General features: G+C 37.6%; 2 protein-coding genes across 4 annotated transcripts in view; one reads left to right on the forward strand and one right to left on the reverse strand.

Moving 5' to 3' along the window:
* LOC117234346 (ankyrin repeat and SAM domain-containing protein 1A-like) overlaps positions 1-12,296 on the reverse strand; it is a 76,551-nt gene extending 64,255 nt beyond the window's left edge. The window contains exons 1-2 of one of the 2 annotated variants that reach the window (XM_033495452.1): positions 12,169-12,296; positions 11,988-12,103 (exon numbers count right to left, since the gene is read on the reverse strand). In XM_033495452.1, coding sequence (XP_033351343.1) covers positions 11,988-12,091 — 104 coding nt within the window. In that variant the 5' untranslated portion in view covers positions 12,092-12,103; positions 12,169-12,296. Of the gene's footprint in view, positions 1-11,987; positions 12,127-12,168 lie in introns of those variants that run through there. The other variant, XM_033495453.1, reaches the window with a different exon arrangement.
* LOC117234347 (transmembrane 7 superfamily member 3-like) lies at positions 1,118-20,250 on the forward strand. Of its 2 annotated transcripts, none has more exons than XM_033495455.1 (8): positions 1,118-1,416; positions 13,655-13,993; positions 15,737-16,005; positions 17,056-17,227; positions 17,456-17,596; positions 18,047-18,196; positions 19,097-19,357; positions 19,688-20,250. In XM_033495455.1, exons 2-8 carry the CDS (start codon positions 13,699-13,701, stop codon positions 19,795-19,797), a joined length of 1,398 nt encoding a protein of 465 aa, XP_033351346.1. In that variant the 5' UTR covers positions 1,118-1,416; positions 13,655-13,698; the 3' UTR covers positions 19,798-20,250. The 2 variants fall into 2 exon arrangements, with proteins under 2 accessions (XP_033351346.1, XP_033351345.1); XM_033495454.1 differs by lacking the exon at positions 1,118-1,416 and adding an exon at positions 12,348-12,570 and having other exon boundaries at positions 19,688-19,941.
* Positions 20,251-20,591: the final 341 nt, after the last annotated feature.

A 20,591-nucleotide genomic window follows, 5' to 3' on the forward strand; every position in this document is an offset into this window, starting at 1 on the left:
TTATTGTCATTCAAAGACTGTGTTCATATTTGATTCCTATTATTCATATGTCAGTACTAAAACTAAAGATTATTTCTAGATTTCATGGAAAAGTAAATGTCTCCTCATATAAAATTTTGATCTAAAAAATAAATGTGCCTCAAAATCCATCAACCACACACCACGCACTAGACTTCTTGTTGAAGCTAACTTAAGTATCTCAAAACTTTTCGGACACCTATTATCACAAAAGATTGTCACAATAACAACATAAACACCATAATTTATCATTCTATTCCTTAAAACTCGTCGTCGATAGTTCACCAGTTATCCTGAAAAGCAACTCGCGTGCTACCACATTATTCTAATTCTACCTCACAAATCCTCTCACAAGACATCACATTGCAAATACCAAAGTCTCAGTGAAATCTCTAAGTCCCAGCAGACTGACATAAGAACCAGGCTGACATCCAAGATCTAACCTAGAAACTCTTTTATCCCAGAATCCCCACCGAAATTTAACAACACTAACAACACTATACGAGCCTTTCGGGGGACGTTATCCGAAAACAAGTCTCGATATTGCGTTATTTGGCGCGACTGTTCGAAGCAACCCCGATTGTCAGGGTACGGTGGCAAGCGCCAGGATAACGATCATCGAGCAGCGGCCGGGACCCATTTCCGCAATTAGGAATTCATGTTTACTGCCGGTAACTAATACCCGGCGGCGATACGAGCTCGCAGAGGCAAAGAATCGAGCACTCCGCGCCAACGAGTCACCGTATCGCAGAGCGCAGACAGAGTTAGGTCGCACAATGGGCCTCGCGGACAGGAACAGGTTCGCTAATGAAGCTTCCTGCATCCAACACATGTTCTCATTACTGGCCTTTGTTGCGTTCGTGGTGAGATAAACGTCCGCCACGTTCTGCCCTGGCGCAAACACAATGTAAACGCGTCTTTGGATCCCCTTGGGACCAGTGCGACACCTTCTTTTTCGCACTTTTCTTCCCTGCGTTCACTTTTCTGGATCGCTGATTTTTTGTTGTTAGCATGGTACGATCGCGAGAAGAAGATAGTCGAGCAGTTTCTCGTTATCCCGTGTTCTCTTCTCTTAAGTGGATTTGATTAGCGCCGCTGCAGGCTTGATCATTCAGTCACCGCGCCCCCTTCGAAGCGATGAGAGCCGTACGATCAAAGCCGATCGAATTGGCCGGATTGGATGAACGGTTGTGACGAGACCAGCCGCAAAACGGCGATCGGGATAAGAAAGGGAAGAATTGTTCATTGTCGTTTGATCTCTGACTTTTTTTCGTGTCCGGAGGGATTCGCGAGACAGTGACAGTTGTCAGTGACAGCTTGGAAGTTGTTATACGTATGTTTCTAATTACGAATGATCTTAGAACATTTGTAGCTTGAGCATAGTATTTGCTACTTTTTGTAAGTATTTTAATTATTACGGTTTTAAGTATTACGGTATTATAAATTTTACATGTATGAAATTATTTTTCATTGAGTATTAGGAAATCTTGATGTTAAATTTCTAATAAGTATCTAAGGTATTAATTAACGCTACGTGGATCACGGTTGAGATTTGACAGATATATATACAATCTGTTAATAGTACTGATAATTCTATATTTTTTACGCAGTTAATAATCAGGTAGATAACTCTAAAAAATGTTTACCCATTAACTAAACAACCTCGCAGCATTATTTTCAAAAAATATATATAAATAAAATCAAATCAGTGGATTTCAGCAAACGTTGAAAAATATACTATTTGTGGGATTTCGAGAGAATCAGCGCTACGGAAAGACAACGTAAGGGAACGCAATATTTATCTAGCTCGATTAATACACATCATAAACGCGAGCAACCGTATTTGCTCAGTTCTCGTGTAATTCCGATATGAAGATAGACTCGTAAAAATATGTATGTTTACCCTCGTCCTTCGAACTGTCGCACACATAACTCTTGTATCGATATTAGAACCTCTCTACGTCACTATCGATATTAAATGACGTTTTTGCCGCACAAATAAAACGCGAATAAAATTGAGAATCACGTTACGTAATATCCATTCAACAATGACCATAACTTCCGACGATTTTTCAGCTTCTAGTTTATATTCCAAATAATTCAACGACCTTATAAATTGGACAAACGAATTAAAACTCAGATGACAAAGACTCGGTTAATTCTAGGTCAATTACATTTACAGTAGCTCGTACGAAAATATTCGAACGCTTGCAAAAATCTTTTACGAATGTATTATGCGTTTTATATACTTTTAAATTTCATATATTCCATACAGTTGAAAAGTCTTTTCTGTCAGTTATTCGCTTTATCGTTATAAAATGAAATAGTCGATGCTCGTGGCGATAATGACTCGGTCTCTGCCGAACGGAGGTTAAGCGGTTCGGTTAAACTTTCGATGAACTGATTATCTGATTTGCAAATCAGAGCAAAAGTCGAGTGTTGTAACAATAAACAATGGCTAATAACGGTTCTTAGCGAGCGATGTAAACCGATATCGAGGGTTTGTTGGAAATTGTCCTTCGCAAATATTCAGTAAGCTCAGCGATGTTTATCGAAGCGATAGAACGTCAACAGGCGTGTTTACAACACGATAAAAATTGCACGAATAAATGCGCGAAAACAGCCGTCACCGGTGACGATTTTACTCTTGGCGGTGCAAACAGTTACATATATTCAAAAAAAAAAAAAAATATATTAAAATCAGTGGTGTAAAAGTACTTGAAAAATGTACCTATTAATTTCAATTTCGTATATTTTGAATATTATAGATGGATAAAAAAAACGGATTGAATGTAGATAAAATTGAAATACGAACAAGTTTAATAAATATAGAATTAGATTTAGATATAGAATTTATTTTTATTTGAGATAGAAGAGAAGTAACGGTTCTGAATAGATAGGTACGTATACTCTATTTCTTATCTTATACTTCTATCTGGAATTACATAATGATAGAAAGCTTCTTTTCCTTTTTAATGCGATGATTGAAATCTGTGACAAGGCGCAGAAGATAAGAGATCTTTCAATTACAGTAGTAAGAACAAACAATAGTACGATACTGTCTTAAGGACATAACCTCTAACCAGAATAAAGATTTCCAAAAAGTAACCTTAATATATGAATTCCTTAATACGCAAAAAACGGAGTAAACTGGAGCTGATGAATAACATTTTAATGTGTGCTTAATCTGCCTATCTCACTTAATCTGTTCCCGACCCTAAATTCACGTGTATACATATAGTTTAACATAGTTACAGAATACAATTAAAAATCAAAAATAGGATAACAATCGCCAACTAGTTTTATCACCTATTAACAACAGCTATCAATATTTGTATATATTCACATTGGTATATTCTATATTTTGCACAAATCATTAATGATATTTATATCAGATATAGAATTCAAATCAGGAATAAGCACGGTTAAATTGAACGTGACGTGATCGAAATCCAATACAGTCTGCTGTCGTTACCCATGATCCAACGATACCAGTTCATGATTAAACGATATTCAACCTGAACAAGACAGAGCAGCGACAAAAACAAAAGAACCGGTCATTATTGTCATCGTTTTCCTCGCCTCCGAACAATTTCATTCCGATTCCCTGCGACAAGGCATCGCAGGAAAACTTCCAGTTGGATTTGCCTCATTAACAGGGACGCGCGTTCTGAATCGACGCTTACGTCGCCGAGGCTGGATCAAAGCATCGCATTCAGTTTACCCAAAACAATTACCGCGGGCCGAAGGCCTTTTCTCTGCGGAGGCGCGCGGGGCAGATCAAAGGCAGCCTCCTGGCCGCCGCCGTCGTCGTCGTGGTCGTCATTAAGCAGCGAGACGTCATTAAGCTTTCGGGATAGCGGCACTTTAAATCATCGGCACGCGACGCTTATGTTCATAGGAGGATCGTTCAAGGCATTCGCCACTCGGCAAGGGCAGGCAGCTTACCCGCCACTCGACGAGAGGCCTCTAATCCATTGTATCTAAAGATCAAAAACGAGAGAAACTGTCGATTTTGCCTAACGCAAACTCGCTCTCGACAGAGTCAGAGTCGGGACTCGTTTGTTCTGACGACTCGCAAGCAAAACCGAGAGAGTCAAGTGGCGGGGGTGGCCACCAGGATTCCGGTGGGGCGGCAAGAAAAAGAAACGAACACTCAAGGGTTACGCGAGTGCGCCTCGCAACGCTTGGAAGTTCGAGGAGCTTTTGGCCGAACCAGAAGAATAGGAAAGAGCTAACGCAGAGAGGAGGACGGCACGTGTTGAATTTCCCTCTTTCTTTCTTGCCACCCCCTTTTTCATTCCGTCCGTTTCTCACCCCTCCCCCTCCCCACCTCTCTGTCCCCGTGTCCGCCTCCGCTACCGCCGACGACTGAGTCCTCTCGCTTGCGCCTTTCTCGCTCTCTTCTGCGGACAGAGCCGCGCGTATTTATTTTCCGCGCCCTAACAACGGAACGGGGGTGGTAGCCGGCTCTCTTCAAGCCGAGTACACACGGAGAAACGACGTAACCCCGACGAACGCGTGTGTATGCACGCCGGAATACCAACTCAGCCGTAGCTTGTACTCATGTGTATACATCAGCGTGCGTGTACATGGTAGAGGACGTTTCAGTTGTAGCGGCCGGCATAAAGTGAATAAGAATGATGAAAGAAATAATTTTTGTTCTTTCTAAGATTTCTTGATGTCAAAGAGACATAAAGACGAGCGATTTATAATGTATGGAATTGACTGTTGCCATTTTTATGAAATTTCAATAAAAATCTAAATAAACAATTAAATGAGCCATACAGAAGTCATATTGATCAGATTAGATTCTAAGATACTCAAATATTGATTGCTACGAACAGTTTGTTGTTGAATCTCTTCTATCACAGTAAAGAATAATGTGCATTAGGCAATCGAATAAATTGTAAGACGTAGGTTGCTTCGAATAAATTATAATTACCTAACGCTTTGCGAAGCTTTTGCGTAGAAATTTGCTCGTTACTAGACACGGTGCTTACATATTTTCTTATATACCATGTATACCATGAGCTTTCAAAATATAATAACTACGAAGAATGAAATTAAATTTAAGCGCAAACTATTAAAGATAATTCGCTTGGAGAAACGAATCTTAGATCCTTACTATTCTAAGCTTAAATAACATCTAGCTTTAGAAACACCCTATACAAATGTATACGCAAGCACTGTCGGAATGGCCACGCTCGTCTTCCCGTGTCTCTCTCATGTTAGACCAGCCGGGAACGTTTGACTCTTCCTTTCTTTTAGCCAGCCCCTTCTCTCTTTCTCGAACTCTCTCTAGTTGCTTCAGCGAGCCACCAACTCCGTTCTTCCTCGTCTGTCGCACCCTCGACGCCGACTCGCTTGCCCCATTCATCGAGTTTATCCGCTTGCCCAAGTTCCTTAATTAAACCCTGAAGATTGTCTGCAAAAAGGACATCGCCCAGTGCCCTCGACGTCTATGAACATTACGAATTGGACAACGAGGGGACATGAAAGATACAGATAGGTAGCAGGGGAGTGCGGAACCTCGAATGAAAGCACCGTTGCACCGTCTGTCAAGCATCTATAATGGCAATTTCTTGCCGGTTTTAATCAAGACGCCGAACGATCAACGACAAAAATGGCCCGTTTCCTGGGATAATTGTAGTGGACGTTTTTGCCCGGCGACCCCAGACAAATGGAACACGTGTCGGAGAATCGTAAATGCCGATCGAAGGACGTGGGAATCCCATAGACTAGACTGTGGACCTTCTTGGGATCAAATTATTTTCTGACAGATTGCTATAGTTATTTTTAGCCGAAGATCTTTAGCACACCAATTATATATTAAGCTACTTATAATCGTTATAGAAAGGTTGGAAAAGGGTGCTGATAAGTCTGTGTGTATGAGTTACTAACGTGGAACAATGGCTAACAAACGCTAATATCGCGTTAACGCTATGATCGCTAGTTTCTATTCACATTGACGTCAAAAGTTAACAAAATGATTAACGAAGTGATTCTTATGTCTGTAGGAAATATGGGTAACTATGAATATTTGATCAGTGTAAAGGTGAAAATGAAAAAGTGCATAAATGGATAAGTAAATGTGTATACTGTGTGCTAATATGTAGTTAGCACTCATGCGGCGCTAGTGTCGCATCATTGATCGTCACAGTGTTAACGAAGCTTAAGTGGTCACTGCAGTTGGAACTAGATGACCTGTACTAGGAAGAATATTGAAGATAAACGATTTAAAGTTTCATGATTGCAGTAGGGTATCGTATTGTAGCAGAGATTTGCTTTCAGTTGAATGTTTAAATGTTTAACTCATTTTGTAATTTATTCAATATCCGTAGTGGTAAATGTCCCCATTCTTCTAGTCATTCTTTTCTTTTTTCTGTTTGTTAACGTCTCATTCTCACAATGCGAAATGACAAAATGTGAAATACGGGATATCACAATTGCATAATAAGTCCTACAATTGAAAAGATGATTCCGCAGCAAGTGTACGTAACGTGAAATAATATTTTTCTATGCGCGGTCTTTGTTTCCAAGAAAGTCGAGTTTGAATATACGTTGAGATGCGCACTTGACTTACAATAAACCACGACCTTATGAATGTCCCTCGAGACTTCCATTGTATTTGGATGCAAAGCGAGCAGAATTTGTAGCGTAGGAATGTAACATACAATACATGTTAAACATTAAAATAACTTTTGTCGAGATATAATTTTATCATTCGACAATCTTTTTTCATTCATAAGACAAACACGTTTCATGTAACATAAATAAGTAACGAAATGTACCATTTGAATTTTTAAGCAGAAATTTTATTTCATAGTTTTTTAATTTATCTCTACCGCAAAATCAATTCATATTGTCTTGGACCAGCAACATTTATTTATTATTATCAAGAACAGGTTAATTGTTATGCGATTGAAAATACAAAATGCTATCATAAAAAATGTAAATAATATTTTAGGATATCAGAAACAAAAGATATTAGGATAATTTTTCTAATGTAGCACTCACTTTTAAAAAATATTGATAGGCATTAATAATAGGATCATTACGATTGTATTAACTGGGATTATAAAAAATTAATGAACAAGAACAGTAACAGCTAAAACGAAAGAACGGTCGATATCATTGAATTATGCAGTTTTCCCCGCTAATCGACAATCAGAGACCGAGTAATATCAAGGGATAAGTGAACTTCTATTACCTTTCGGTTCCACGGATGGGACTGTGAACGCGCCTTCAAGTCGGAAGAAGAGAATACAGAGGAGGAAGTCTGGGGGAATCGACCGAGGCTGATTGAAACATGAACGAAAAGTACGAACTAAAAAGAAAAAGAATAAATATACGAACAGAAGAAAAAGGGAAAAGAAGACACTTGACAAAAATCATAAAATAAGAAAGAAAGAAAGAAATTCTTTCACAAAGAAGGTATCATAGAATAAAATTTCAAAGAGACACGATAATAAAGAAAAAGAACACCGAGTGCAAAAAAATAGATCGCACCAAACTAAGGAAAAAGAAATGAGAATTACAAAAGAATTCAATGGACAAGACAACGAGGGTGCAATAATGTAAAAGGGAATGCCCGTACATATGTGAGACAGTGTTGAACAGGGAATAATCGAAAACAAGAAAAAGAGCACATACGTGACACAGAAGAGGAAATAAGAAGAGAAGCCAGACGACAAAGAGAGAAACAGTAGACACAGGGGCCAAAATGTAGCGAGGGTGAAGACACGCGAGGGCTGTTAGAGCGTCAATCGATAAATTCCTCCGACGTGGAAGAGGGGCCACGATACGTGCTGATGTCGCGAAAAGGTCCTTCCTCGCAAACACTCCAAGTGTCACTCCGGAAAGGTGAGAGAAAAAGAGCGGGGAGGGGAAACTCTCTTCTACTTGCACTTTATGCAGTTTCGCACCCCTCAAGGGAAAAACGGTAGATCTCTGTCTCTCTATATATCTTTCTCTGTCTCTTAAAGGGAGGATCGTCCATCGATCCATAATAGAAACGAATATACAAGGGAGATATCCTCGTCGTGAGAGACTGCCTTGTCTGTCGACTAATTATCCCCTCGTCGATCGTTTAACGCACCGATTCCTCCTTCCGGAGGAGTGGAGAACGAACAAAACATTACAACGATATCGGTCGAGTATAACAGAATCGAGTACTCTCTCTTCAGTAATTCGAAAATTTGATACGATTTTAGAAAGACAACAACGAATCTGATATGAATAGAGACGAAGATTTTAGACGATCTTAGACGAATTTGAATTAACCGCCCTTATGTCGTGACGTGGATAACCTAGTTACAAGGTTCGACGTACAAGAAAATTGAGAAATTGACCTATATGATGAGTCGAGAGAGAGAGAGAGAGAGAGTAGATAACATGGATATTAGTTTGAAGTGGAATTTTCGAAGGTTGGAAAGTTAGAAAATAGAGTTTCAGTACATTTTAATAAAATAACCTCGATTGATTGGTGATTTTCAAAGATCACATTTCAGTAAGTTAATCTCATGACAAAGACACAATATCGTTTGAATGTAAATTTTTCATATTTTATATCGCACGAGTTTTTTGAAGCATAAACGCATGGCTAAAAATTCAGTCTAAATTCCATACCTTAACATTCATCCTGGGGATGAAATAAATGAAAACAAGACCGTTGAAATCTTTATTACCTTGAAATCGTCGAAGGGGCTTTATCAGATCCACGGTCATAAATTGAAAAGCAAGTTTCTCGGTGGCAGGGATTCCGAGGCGGGCCAACGGTGTGCCCAAGAGACATCAAAGAGAAGCGAAGTTATCGCGGCCGGGCGATGACGTTAAAAGTTCTGGTTCGCGGGAGACCAAGTCGCCGAAGGCGATGTTTCTATCGAAGGGAAGCCCTTCCCATGGCCTCCGGGGGCCGTGATTAAAATTATTGCCCGACCCAAAGCCAACACGCCGTGCAAACAAAGGATAAACATATTCGCGGGTACCGGTACACTATAAATGGTACGATTAGCATCGCAAAATGTTTCTCGTTTGTCCCGTGAGTGTCGCTGGTATCGCGGAGTAGCGCGCGCGCGGGATGCACAAGCGCGTTTTATATTGCTTTCCTGTGATCTCTTGAAGCGTCAGAGAGGGAACAAAAGATAAAAGAAGACAAGAGAGGCGAAATGAAGCAGGAGAACAGAAACTATAGGAGAGAAAGGGTAAAGAGCTTTGGTGGAGAAAGTTGCCGTGGGCGAGCTTTGTAGTTATGGACAAGTTGCACGACTGCGACTGGTGACGAGCAAAAGGGGCAATTTGTTAGAAGAGGAGCCGAGAAGCGCTTTCGTCGTGATACATTTAGGACTCTGAGCTTGATCCCGACATTCTGTCCTTTTCTCGTCCGATTCGCCGCGTCTTCTCTCGTAGAGAAAAAGAGTGGGAGAAGTGCTTCTTCCCTTCTATTCCTTTCCACTCTATCCCCTCTCTGAACCGACACCCTTCTCTTTCTCTTTCGCCCCGGAAGGTTTTTGCTCCGTGACAATCGGTGTTAAAATGCGTGAATGCACTCGAAACACGCACGCCTGCTTCTACAGGAGCACGCGGCAGAGACCTCTCGAAAACAAACGGTGGTTTCTCTCGTCCCGTAGCCAACGTGACTTAATTAATGAAAGCGTGCGCGAGAAGCATCGACAAAGTCGTCTTTGTCGAGAAGTTCGCGGCACTGGGTCAATACAGACCGCCGCGCCGACCGATCGTTTCGATTAATCGCGCCCCCTACTCATTGATCTGCTTCGACCCGTCGATCGGGTATCGGGTCGAGCAAAGGAATCTATTACGATTCCAAATTCGATTGAGTACGGAGAGCTCGCGATTAGAGAAGTTGACAGTGATTTGTCGAGCGAGTCGATTACATTCCTGGGTGAATTAATTCGCGAGTTACGTGGAACTGGTTTGTTAGCAGTTACGAGCACGTGCACGGTTATTTAGTTGCCGGTTTTTTAAGCCGAGACAGACTAACTAGGAAGGATGACTAAGTTATTAGACCGACTGTTTTTTACACTGAAACGAGATGAACATGGGACTCACTGTTCTCGTGCAGCAGTTATTACGTACATGGAACGCATTAGTCTCTTAGAGAAATGCTTGCCAACGTTATATTGTAGAAAAATCGTATATATATTTTTCAAAACCGATAATAAAAGAAATTAAATTTATTTGAGTTTAGGAAATTTTGTGTAAATAGAATTATATATTTGATATAGTATATTACAACCTGTTCTATTTAAAGAAGTATAATTCAAAATAATATTACTAGTTCAAATTATTAATTTTTTAAACGTCCACATTCCTTCACAAACACATATATACCATATATACCATTATCTGTACTTGTTTATCTAATATAAGCTCTTTTTTGCTTTATTTTATCTACTATCGACTGCACAGATTGTTTTTTCGAATATTTATCTAACATAACTGTCTAATATTAGAAAAGCAGTTTTCCATGTTACTTTTTCAGTATATCTCCTATTAATTTCTAAATCCAATTAACGCAACCACGGAGCAAGGTTCACAAAGGTTATTTCCTTAGACATCACAGAATAAGGACAAAAATATTCGAGCTCAGTCGCGCCATCTTCACCGATCTATCGCGACGAGGTTATCATTGACCCTTGAAAATAAATGAGTACCCAAATAAGCCTGTTTATCTGCTCCCATAAATAGAAAGTAGCAGGATCCGATAAGTCGCGAGGAAACGTAGTCACGTACTTCCAGACTCAGAAACACAGATCGATCTTTCGTTTTCTCGTCGGTTTTAACTCGTTAATTTAATTAACTGTTACCGCGTAAAGTAACAACAAGCTCTCCTTAAATGGAACGTTAAAGGAATTGCGCATCTAGCCGCTAAAACGTTCGATACGAATTTTAATAATTGTTAGTGAACTCAGGGTTGTGCGTCCATATCGTAACGCATCTTGGCATGTATCGTCGTACACACAGCAAACGCGTCGGCAGGGTGATTCATGGTCACGGTGAAATCATGAATAATCACTGGACAATAACGTGGGTAACACGCGCATACGGGAGCATTATTCTACTCTACAGATATTCAGAGCAAAACTGATTACGCTCGGTAAAATTATGATGCCCGCGTTTAGTTCCACGCGGCGATTGTATAATATGTTACAGGGAAAATGCTGGATTATTAAGCGTTGCGCGGTAAAAAGGTAGCCCGGAGGATACGGGAATTCGTATTCGAACGACGGCTATTGCAGTTTTTATAAAACACGCACAGTGATTCCAATTACGGACCATGAGACACGAAATTGGTCGTCTATTAAAAATATATCACACTATCGGTGAAAGACGTGTAGAAGATAATTACAATGTTAAAAAAAATGAAAAAAGAGGAAGGGGAAAAAGATAATAATAACAATACAGCACCGTTGGTTGCAATAAGGTTCGTTCGCTTAATTAATATGAAAACTATCGAACGGAACAGATTCCCGGTATTAACGGTACAAACGGCGGGACACGCTCCACGAGTTTCTCTCTGGCAAACTGTCGGAATTAATTGGAAAAATGCAGCGATCAATCGAGCGTAGGTAATTTAACGCAGGTACCGGTACGAGTAATGACTCGTCCACATCCGTTTATGCCCAAAACACAGTTATCTGTACTCAATTAATTGAGCAAACACGGAAGTGCTCGAAGGATCAGATGAAAGGAAACAATCGGATGTACAGTCAATACCGTATAAACACTTTATCATCGAAGCACGAATGATCAGTAGCTGCAATTCGAAAAGAACGTGGACACGTAACACTAATCTCTCGATGAATTGACAGACATCGGGGCAATTTTTCATATAATTGAGGCAATACGGTGTATACGAAATCAAAGGTATCGCGTAAAACACGTTATAGAATGCATAAACGGGAAAAGAAGCAAGGAAAAGCAAAGTCTGGTACGGTGACACCCACCTTGCCAGTGGACCACTCCTCTTCGCTCGTTGACCCAAAATCTTCTCGACCACGGTGACATTTCCGCTTCTCGCTGCCTCCAGCAGCTCCTGGTCCTTCCCCATGGTCCATTTACACTGTAATCAAAGTCTGGTGTTCACTTGCACACTTGTCAATTTCTGTTTTTACTATGATTACTCGCGTTTCATTGATCCAGCGTGGCCATCTTGGGCCGACTGTGTCGCCACCTTGCGGTCACTTCGCGAAATAACCGCGACACACGGTAGCGCGAGAGAGAAGAAAGTACTCGGGCAGACTATGATTGGCTATTCGAGAGCAAGATAGAACGACGGTAGCCGAGACTCGAAGTATACCGTGCTCAGGCATGTAGCCGACTGTCAAGTACCAGCTGTTGCGCCGTACTGATTTTCCGTGGCTTCACGCCGACTCGGCTTTGCGGCAATTTAATCGAATAAGTGTGTCACGCGGCTCGTAACTCTGATCGACATGAACCGCACTTTTGTCGGAGAGCTGTTAATCTTTCTGTTACTCACCATTGGCAGCTTAGCTAGGGAAAAACCATCAGATACACTATCTCTCACTGGTAAGCACACATAACCTCAAAGTACAATAGCGCGTCTTGATGATCTTTTTCGTACGTAATTCTTCAGCTGGCTGAAAACTTTCATCGTTAAACGCTGTTAAAACGATTTCAAACATGAAACGAATTAATTTCGTCGATCGTGTTTATATTCTTCGGTAAACAGGACATTTAGAGATAAAGGAATTTTAGATTGTTTTCGTACAGCATAACCTTTTATGTTGATGTAAATACGGGGTTATTAATAATACTTATCTGGAATATTAAATTTTTTGTTGTCGGGGGGAGATACGAAACTATAATGGAATAAGTTAAGTTAGTTAAAAAGTATGTTGTGTGTATAGATTAAGTTGTTAAAGATTGTTTTTTAATTGTACTTTCTATTTATTGTGAAAAATTATTTAAATAGAACAATAAGATAGAACAATATATGAATAATAGTATATAGAAATAAAAGAATAGAAATTGTAAATGTAAGATAAGATAAAAGAGTTGAAGTAAGAAAGAAGAATGAAAGTGAGATTGTAATAAAAGTATTTTTACTTGGAGATACTTTTTACATACATTTACTCTAATTTTTATACTATCATGTTTATTTTTAAATGTAGCTGAATATTTTAGATATATTTATCATCTTTCATCAATACAATGCGATAAGAAACTAAGTATACTTATGTTTAGAAAGTGATAAATACAGTTATACTTAGAGATAATCAAACCATTATAGTTTTTGAAAAAACATTTGCTTAATAATCAAACACACACACACACATATATCGATATGACCAATAAGCTTGTTTAGCATTTATATGATATTGTACTAATTTCACTAATAGATATACACAAAAGTTTTTGTCATCCCAATTGCTATCTGATATAAGCAAAACACGTAAGAATATCAAAACTATTGCAAGAGAAATGAGCTTCTATTCATCGTATGTAGAAACAAAATCTAAATCAGAATAATATTATAATTTGTTTCTCTTGGAAATAGGATTCTATAGAATTGTTTCAACGTAACATAACAAATCATTGCTACGAAGAACTAGTGAAGAAATGTAAATATAATGTATGATACATTTTACAGATGGAAGTGTGTTACAGGTGAATTTAACTAATCTTCATGATTCTATGCCATACATGAGACAAGTATCTATCAAAGCCAGTAGCAATGCAACATTTAATATAATCAACATTTCCTCCAACGCTTCTTTCGTTATCTTTCAAATTCATACCTACCAACACAATGTCACGCTGTCTTATGATAAAGATTATCTTAATAAAATTTCAAACAAAAGCGTATTTGGATCAAACATTGGCCTTTTCTCTAGGCTAACCAAGAACATAGTAACGCAACTATTCGTGAAAAACGATAATGTCCACGACGTTAATGGTCTACTCGCTGTTGTTGCTTACCACAATAAAGGTGAGTACCATCGCTTGTAACGCATAAACTTGTCGATAAGAACTATTGTTCTATTGTTCCCTATATTACAAATCCTTAAAGCTTAACATACGTAATATTCATTGTTACGCAAATCAAATTTCAAGTATTAGGTTGTTCCAAAAGTTTCTTTCGTTTTATAAGGAAATAATAGATATAGTAGTAAAACAAAATAGGTCATATATAATTCAATAAAATTACATAAAATTAAAAATATCGTGCGTCAATTATTTCCTTATAAAACGAAATAAACTTTTGGGACAACCTAATATACATTTATAACATAGAACTGAACGAGAATCGATAATACGTAGTAGGGATCATGTTATAAACTACTGGTTCAGATATAACACTGTAAACTCGACGTTTCGAGCAATATAAAACGATATACAGGGTGACCAATTTACTATTGTCGTAACATTAAAACACCTTTACCTAGAAATATTTGTATAAAATATTAAAAATTAATTCAACAAATCAAAGGAAGAAAAATTTCAATATTCATTAATAAAGACTTTTTTCAAAAGAAACGTCAATTCTGCTTTAAAATTCTTTTATACTCTCGCTGCATGCCTGATTATTAATCCTATTTTACAAAATATCCAAATAATAACATTTGTTAATCCTTGTATGTTATATTTACAACTCCGAATTCCATGTAAATATACTTAAAAATCTGCTCTTGTCGAAATAGCGACCTGTCGATGTCCTATGATCCTTATTGTTAGCATCATACCCATTATTTTCTTCGCGAGTGGTCACAATTCGCACATCATCAGTACGTGCACCACACTGGTGCGATACAAAGAGATTAAAAATGGCTTTCAATGACTCTACACTCCTTAGTCCTCGTACTCGTCTATAGAGTATCACGTCACAAAGAAAGGAACGTATTCGATAAAAGCGACCCTCACACCTCGCGTTATTTTATCCTGATGTACTTGATATCCTATGTAGTACAGTTGTATTAAGTAGATTCCAATTTGGCATTTTCTTTTTATTAATTGTTGACTACTTTGTGATATTTTCATGTTTCAGCATTTAATATTATACGGGCTGTGAAATTTATCCTAATTTTATTATCTGATATATTTTTCTCGTAGCCAATGTATAAAGAAATTTCTCTCATGAAATTCCTATAGGTTTACTTGCATAATATGATGAAATGATATTCACCTTATTAAAAAAGATCGGATTATAGCATGTGAGAACACCTGTGTAATCTTTGTTACTCCTTAACATCTCCACATGAATTGAAAATTATATGCGAGACCCAGATACTACAAATAACATAGTACATATTAATAGAAATAATGTTTCTTCGCATATCGAAGATAAAATACTTTAGTAAAATTAAGTGGCATCTAAGGAAAATTAATATATTAAATATATGAATATAAAACATATTTATCTTCATAGACTTTACATACACAAAAATTAAAAGATGTAATTAGAATCGTTAAAACCAGATGCACCGATTTTTCCTACACTTAAAACATTTTGAATACCATTTCTAACAACTCCAACTATCTGATATGGCATGATCTAAAGTTGGTGGAACGTATTTCCTGCAATCGCGACCTCTAAAGTGATAATAGTTAACGGCCCAGCCTGTATATCGTCGTCTGTTCCGTTTCGTATACAGACACGAAGCGGGTTCGATAATAAATTTCCCATTGCAAAGAACGATCAATCCTGTCCATCAGTTCATTGTTCTCTCCGCAGCACCCATACCGGGTGGATGCAACATGGAATTCAATACAGAGATCGCGCCGTACGCGAGCGTGCAGACACTCGACACGATGGTGATCGTCGACGTGCAACCCGCCTCGGTACCGTTGAACGACAGCGCAAAGCTCACTTGCGAAAAAAATCCTGTGGAAGTCGAGATGTATCAGATATTCCTGAATGAGCAGGACTTCAGTATCAATAGTTATTTTACGGCTATCACACGCATGCTGACTGTTACGGATATTAAGGAAAACGGAGTAAAGGTACTTACTGGAAGATTTTCAACTTCTATTCAGTGATTTATTTATTATATTGCATATATTTCTGAAACTGCAAATATGGAAGTGTTGTTCAATTTGATTCTAGGGTTTGGTTATATTGTATTGATGGAATAAATAATATTTAATCAGGAATAAATTATGTTTAAGTTGTAATCAGATTGGAAATTAATTCTATGTAGCATATTCGATATTATCAGTGGTGTCAAGGGTTTATTTATTGCCAACATTTTTGTGACTTACATATGAAAGTTGTTAGTTTTCAGAAATCTCTTTTTGATTCTTATTTTTTCAATGTTTCCTTTTTATTCATTCTTTAATTTATTCATAGAGAAAAGTTTAGTGATGTACTTTTCTTCTAAGAGGATAATGACGGTTAACTGCATAAAAATTATGTGCAAGAAGAATCTGGACTTTTTTATGATTAACGACACAGCAACAGCAAAAATTCATGCCCAACTGTCAATTTAACGATCCGATTAATTCATTCGGTTGCTGTAATATGTTTGAGCGAAATTTACTTTCAAACCTTCGAAAACATGTTTATTCCACTGGTCGAATTGTAAATAACTGCCATCTTGAATACTAGATTAGGAAGAAAAATAATTTTTCCTTCGATGAACGGTATTCGTTTTGATTAACTGAACACTTTAATTTTTAACAATTACTTTAACTATCCACGCAAAACATGTATGCAAAAGTTAGTCGATTTAAAGGACGAAGTACAATTAAAGGTTCAAAATAGTTTTATTAAATCGTTAAACAGAATTATACAATTTTATTATAATACTGTTGTAATTACACTTACAAATAAAGTATACTTTTGATTAATCATTAATTAGTTGATTAATCCAACATTGTATGCCAAAAGTAACAATGAAACATGATATTAAATTATTATTATTGATAACAATTTCATGTACATAATTAATCAAACGTGCACTCGCGTAATATATTCAAACATTTTCAGATATCAAATGAATGCATGTAAATCGAGGCTTACAATTCTAATGTGAAAAAAATTTTGTCCAATAGGTAGTGAATCCGGTGATTTCCTCTCCGATAAGGCGAGTGTTCAGCGCGTACACCGGAGTTGGCTCCGTTTACGTCGCACTGGCTACTTATGGGAAATATTCCGCGGCCTACGTGCCATCATTTTCATACGCCTGTCATCCCACAATCGATCCGGCCTCCTGTGACGTTTTACGTACGTATTTTATTACGCATACAAAAGTCACATGAATAAAACATGATAAGTCTATGTTTTAATATTAATGTCACTTGATGCCTAAAAAGGTGTATTTTGTAATTAATCAAATAGTAGTTTTACGAAGAAAATCGTTTAACTTGTCATGTTTTCTTTTGTGCTTTTCACATATAAAGATTATTGTTAATATCGCGAGAAATAATCATTATATTTGATGCTTTCTTCCAGCCAATTTACTTTCCAAGATCGTCTGCGCTTTCTGTTTCTTCGTCGGATTGTTATCGATATGCTTCGGGCACCATCACCTTAAAGCCGATATGGCACTGCCGGTATTTTTCACTGGAACCGTGATTGGTTACGCTGCAGTGGGTATGTATTAACAATAACATAATACATCATTCGACTTTCCTTCGAACTCCTGCTTTCTATTTTCCAACGATAAGCAAATGATATTATTATTTTTGTTTGATGAAAACTTTGCAGAACTACCATGTTAATAATTATACATACATCGCTTCACAAAGTAATAAAGATCTTAAAAAATTCAGTAAAAGATGACAATAAAAAATACAAGGATTATAAACAATATTAGTTACACATCTACTATATTTTTATGTCGATTAAGTACAGGGAAAACTAAAAATAATACGCCGTCAGAAATGACGAAAGTATAAGGTTTTTCTCTTATTAAATTTACGTAACGAAATTCCTTTGTCCACAATCCGATTCTGCGATACAGAGAATTGCATTCTACAATAATCAATATCCAAATGTAACAAGTTCATCTAATATGTAACGATCGTATTCCGTATGTTGCAGGGGATATTTTAATCGCCATGGGAATAGGCCTGTGTTTCACGATATTCTGGTTGCTGTGCCTGTCGTACCTCCCAATTGTCTTTAGCGGGTTAATGTTTAACATGACGCTGGGCTTCCTCTTCGCGTGTATCGCTTACTTTCTGTCCCCGGGTACGGAAGAGGTTCCCGGAAATCCATTTCCAAACGAAAGGCCGGTAAACGTATCCGGAAATAAATGCCGTATCCGTGCACGCCGTTCGAGGAAAGATCACAAGGAGTGTAGTAAATTATAGGAAAATAATGAATCGCCGGCTTAAAAGCGGGCGAGAGGAGTAACGCGAAAAGAAAAGGGGGTGAGAGGCTGAAAGAGAGATGGAGAGAGAGAGGGAGAGAGAGAAAGGGAGAGCTCACCGCCCCCGAAGTTAGTTGGAGTTTGGCGAAGGGATGAAGCATAGTCAGAGAGTCCCCCTGTAGCTTTTATCAATGTTGTTCGCTCATGTGGAAACTTCGTCTGCCGAATCCCCCTATGCAGCAGTGGCGGGCATTCGCGTTACCTCCTACCTTTCTCACCATAACCATCCTCCATCACTATCGCATACACACGCATAGACACTTACACGATAAAAATCATCACGTAGAGAAAAGCTCACACATAGACCAACTCCCTGCGCGAACTCCCACGAACCGATCTAACCAGCTTGAAAGATTCGCATTTACCTAATTGTGTCCCTTGTATTTATTTAGCTCCGGGACCTATTTAGATTACACGGTCTATGCATGCGTAACTGCACGGAGCATCGGTCCCGATTTACCCTGTCGACAGATGATCGACTTGGTCACCCTCTCTCTGTTCACCGTGTTCGTCTTTGGCATAGTTTGATTACATTCTCCGTGGTTTATGTAATTAGCGTGAAGATATGGTTACAACGGTAAAGGTCTTGTTTTTTTTATCTTTTGAAGTGTTTCTATATAATAACGATAACGATAGGCGTTTGGAAATGGGATTCGTGAACTACTTTTGCAAAAATAGGTGAGTTATATAATGATGTTTACGTTTCGATGCTTTTCCAGATTCGTTTATAATTCTGCAAAACGACTGGATATTTTGGTCGCTGTTCATGACCTTGGCCCTTAGTGTGAGTTTGATCATGACTATAATATTTCAATTTGGCTTTGTCATCACGTGTTCCATAATCGCGTCCTTCATGGTAATCCTGCCATTTGATTATTGGACTGGCTCTGCTCTGAAATATATTGTAATAAATATCATAAGAAGGATAACCGTCGAGGGTTTCAATTCAGCCGCAGTCCGACCACCATCTGAAGCTAATGGTATCACGTTTTATATATTTATACCTTACTGTTCATTACTTGAGAGTAATTACACTCTGTTCAAATTCTATTGTTTGCTCAATATCACTTTCGATTATCAATATCGCAAATAACTTGTTAACTTTTGAAAAGTATACTTATATATTATATTATGCTTTAATCGTTAACCATTTGCAACTTGCCACACTCGATATTATATATTCTTTTAGAAATGTTGAGCAATCAATAGAAATTTGAGATACTTAACTGAGATACTTAAACTGATCTTTAAATTAGTGAAAATAGTAGTTATTTCATAGAAATTTTTCAAGCAATATGCTACCGTTTCAGATATAGCCCTGATCATATTCTGGTCATGTTTGGTGCTATATCGCATCTGGAAGCAATGGTGCAAACTAGGTGTACTAGATCTGGCGGAAAGAACTCCATTACTTCGCTGAACATTTAAAAAAAACCGAAAATTAGGTTTATAGCCATAGACATATATATACATATATAATGTAACAAGGCCAATCAACTTTGCAATGTTCCATATACAAAATTTATATACGAAATAAATTTCAAACGAATTTTTATATCGCGTTATTGTGATTTAAATGAAATGTAACTTACTGTTAATAGCTTATGTGATATAATCATTACTAAATAATGGTATATAATAATAAGTACGTTTATATAAATATACTTGGTGTTTGTTTTATTAACAATATAACCATATATTTATTTTGAAGAGTAAATACGACGTACAATACATACTTAAACATTCAGACAAAATGAACGTTCTGAAGTAACACTTACACCCTTTGTTTCCTTCATCTGTCAAATAAATGTTATTATAGCCCTTAATAAATAAAATGTTATTTATTACGAGTGACGAAGAATGGCATTTATATAAATAACAAATAAATAACAATTGTTTTGCTTTATCAGAAGTCAACTCAGAAGTTTATCGGAAATTTAGAAAGAAATTTATCAGAAATCAGAAGTTTATTTAAAAACACGTGATATAACGAATAACTGTGGCAACTTTTATTCTTAAAATGTTCAAGGAAACGGTAAAAATGCAGATAAGAAAGCAATTTTTTGCAATATGATATAATTTTGAATTTTAAAATTGCTCTCTAAAATCTTCAAGCTCTAAGACATAATTCATACACTCAGAGTACAAACACTAGGAAGGATCAGGTTCAAAGGACAACAGTGGAAGGTTTATGGTGTTACTGAACGAATGCAG

The sequence above is a fragment of the Bombus vosnesenskii genome, unplaced genomic scaffold (assembly GCF_011952255.1).
Source record: "Bombus vosnesenskii isolate JDL3184/JDL3185 unplaced genomic scaffold, Bvos_JDL3184-5_v1.1 scf7180000013304, whole genome shotgun sequence".
Classification (NCBI taxonomy): Eukaryota; Metazoa; Arthropoda; class Insecta; order Hymenoptera; family Apidae; genus Bombus; species Bombus vosnesenskii.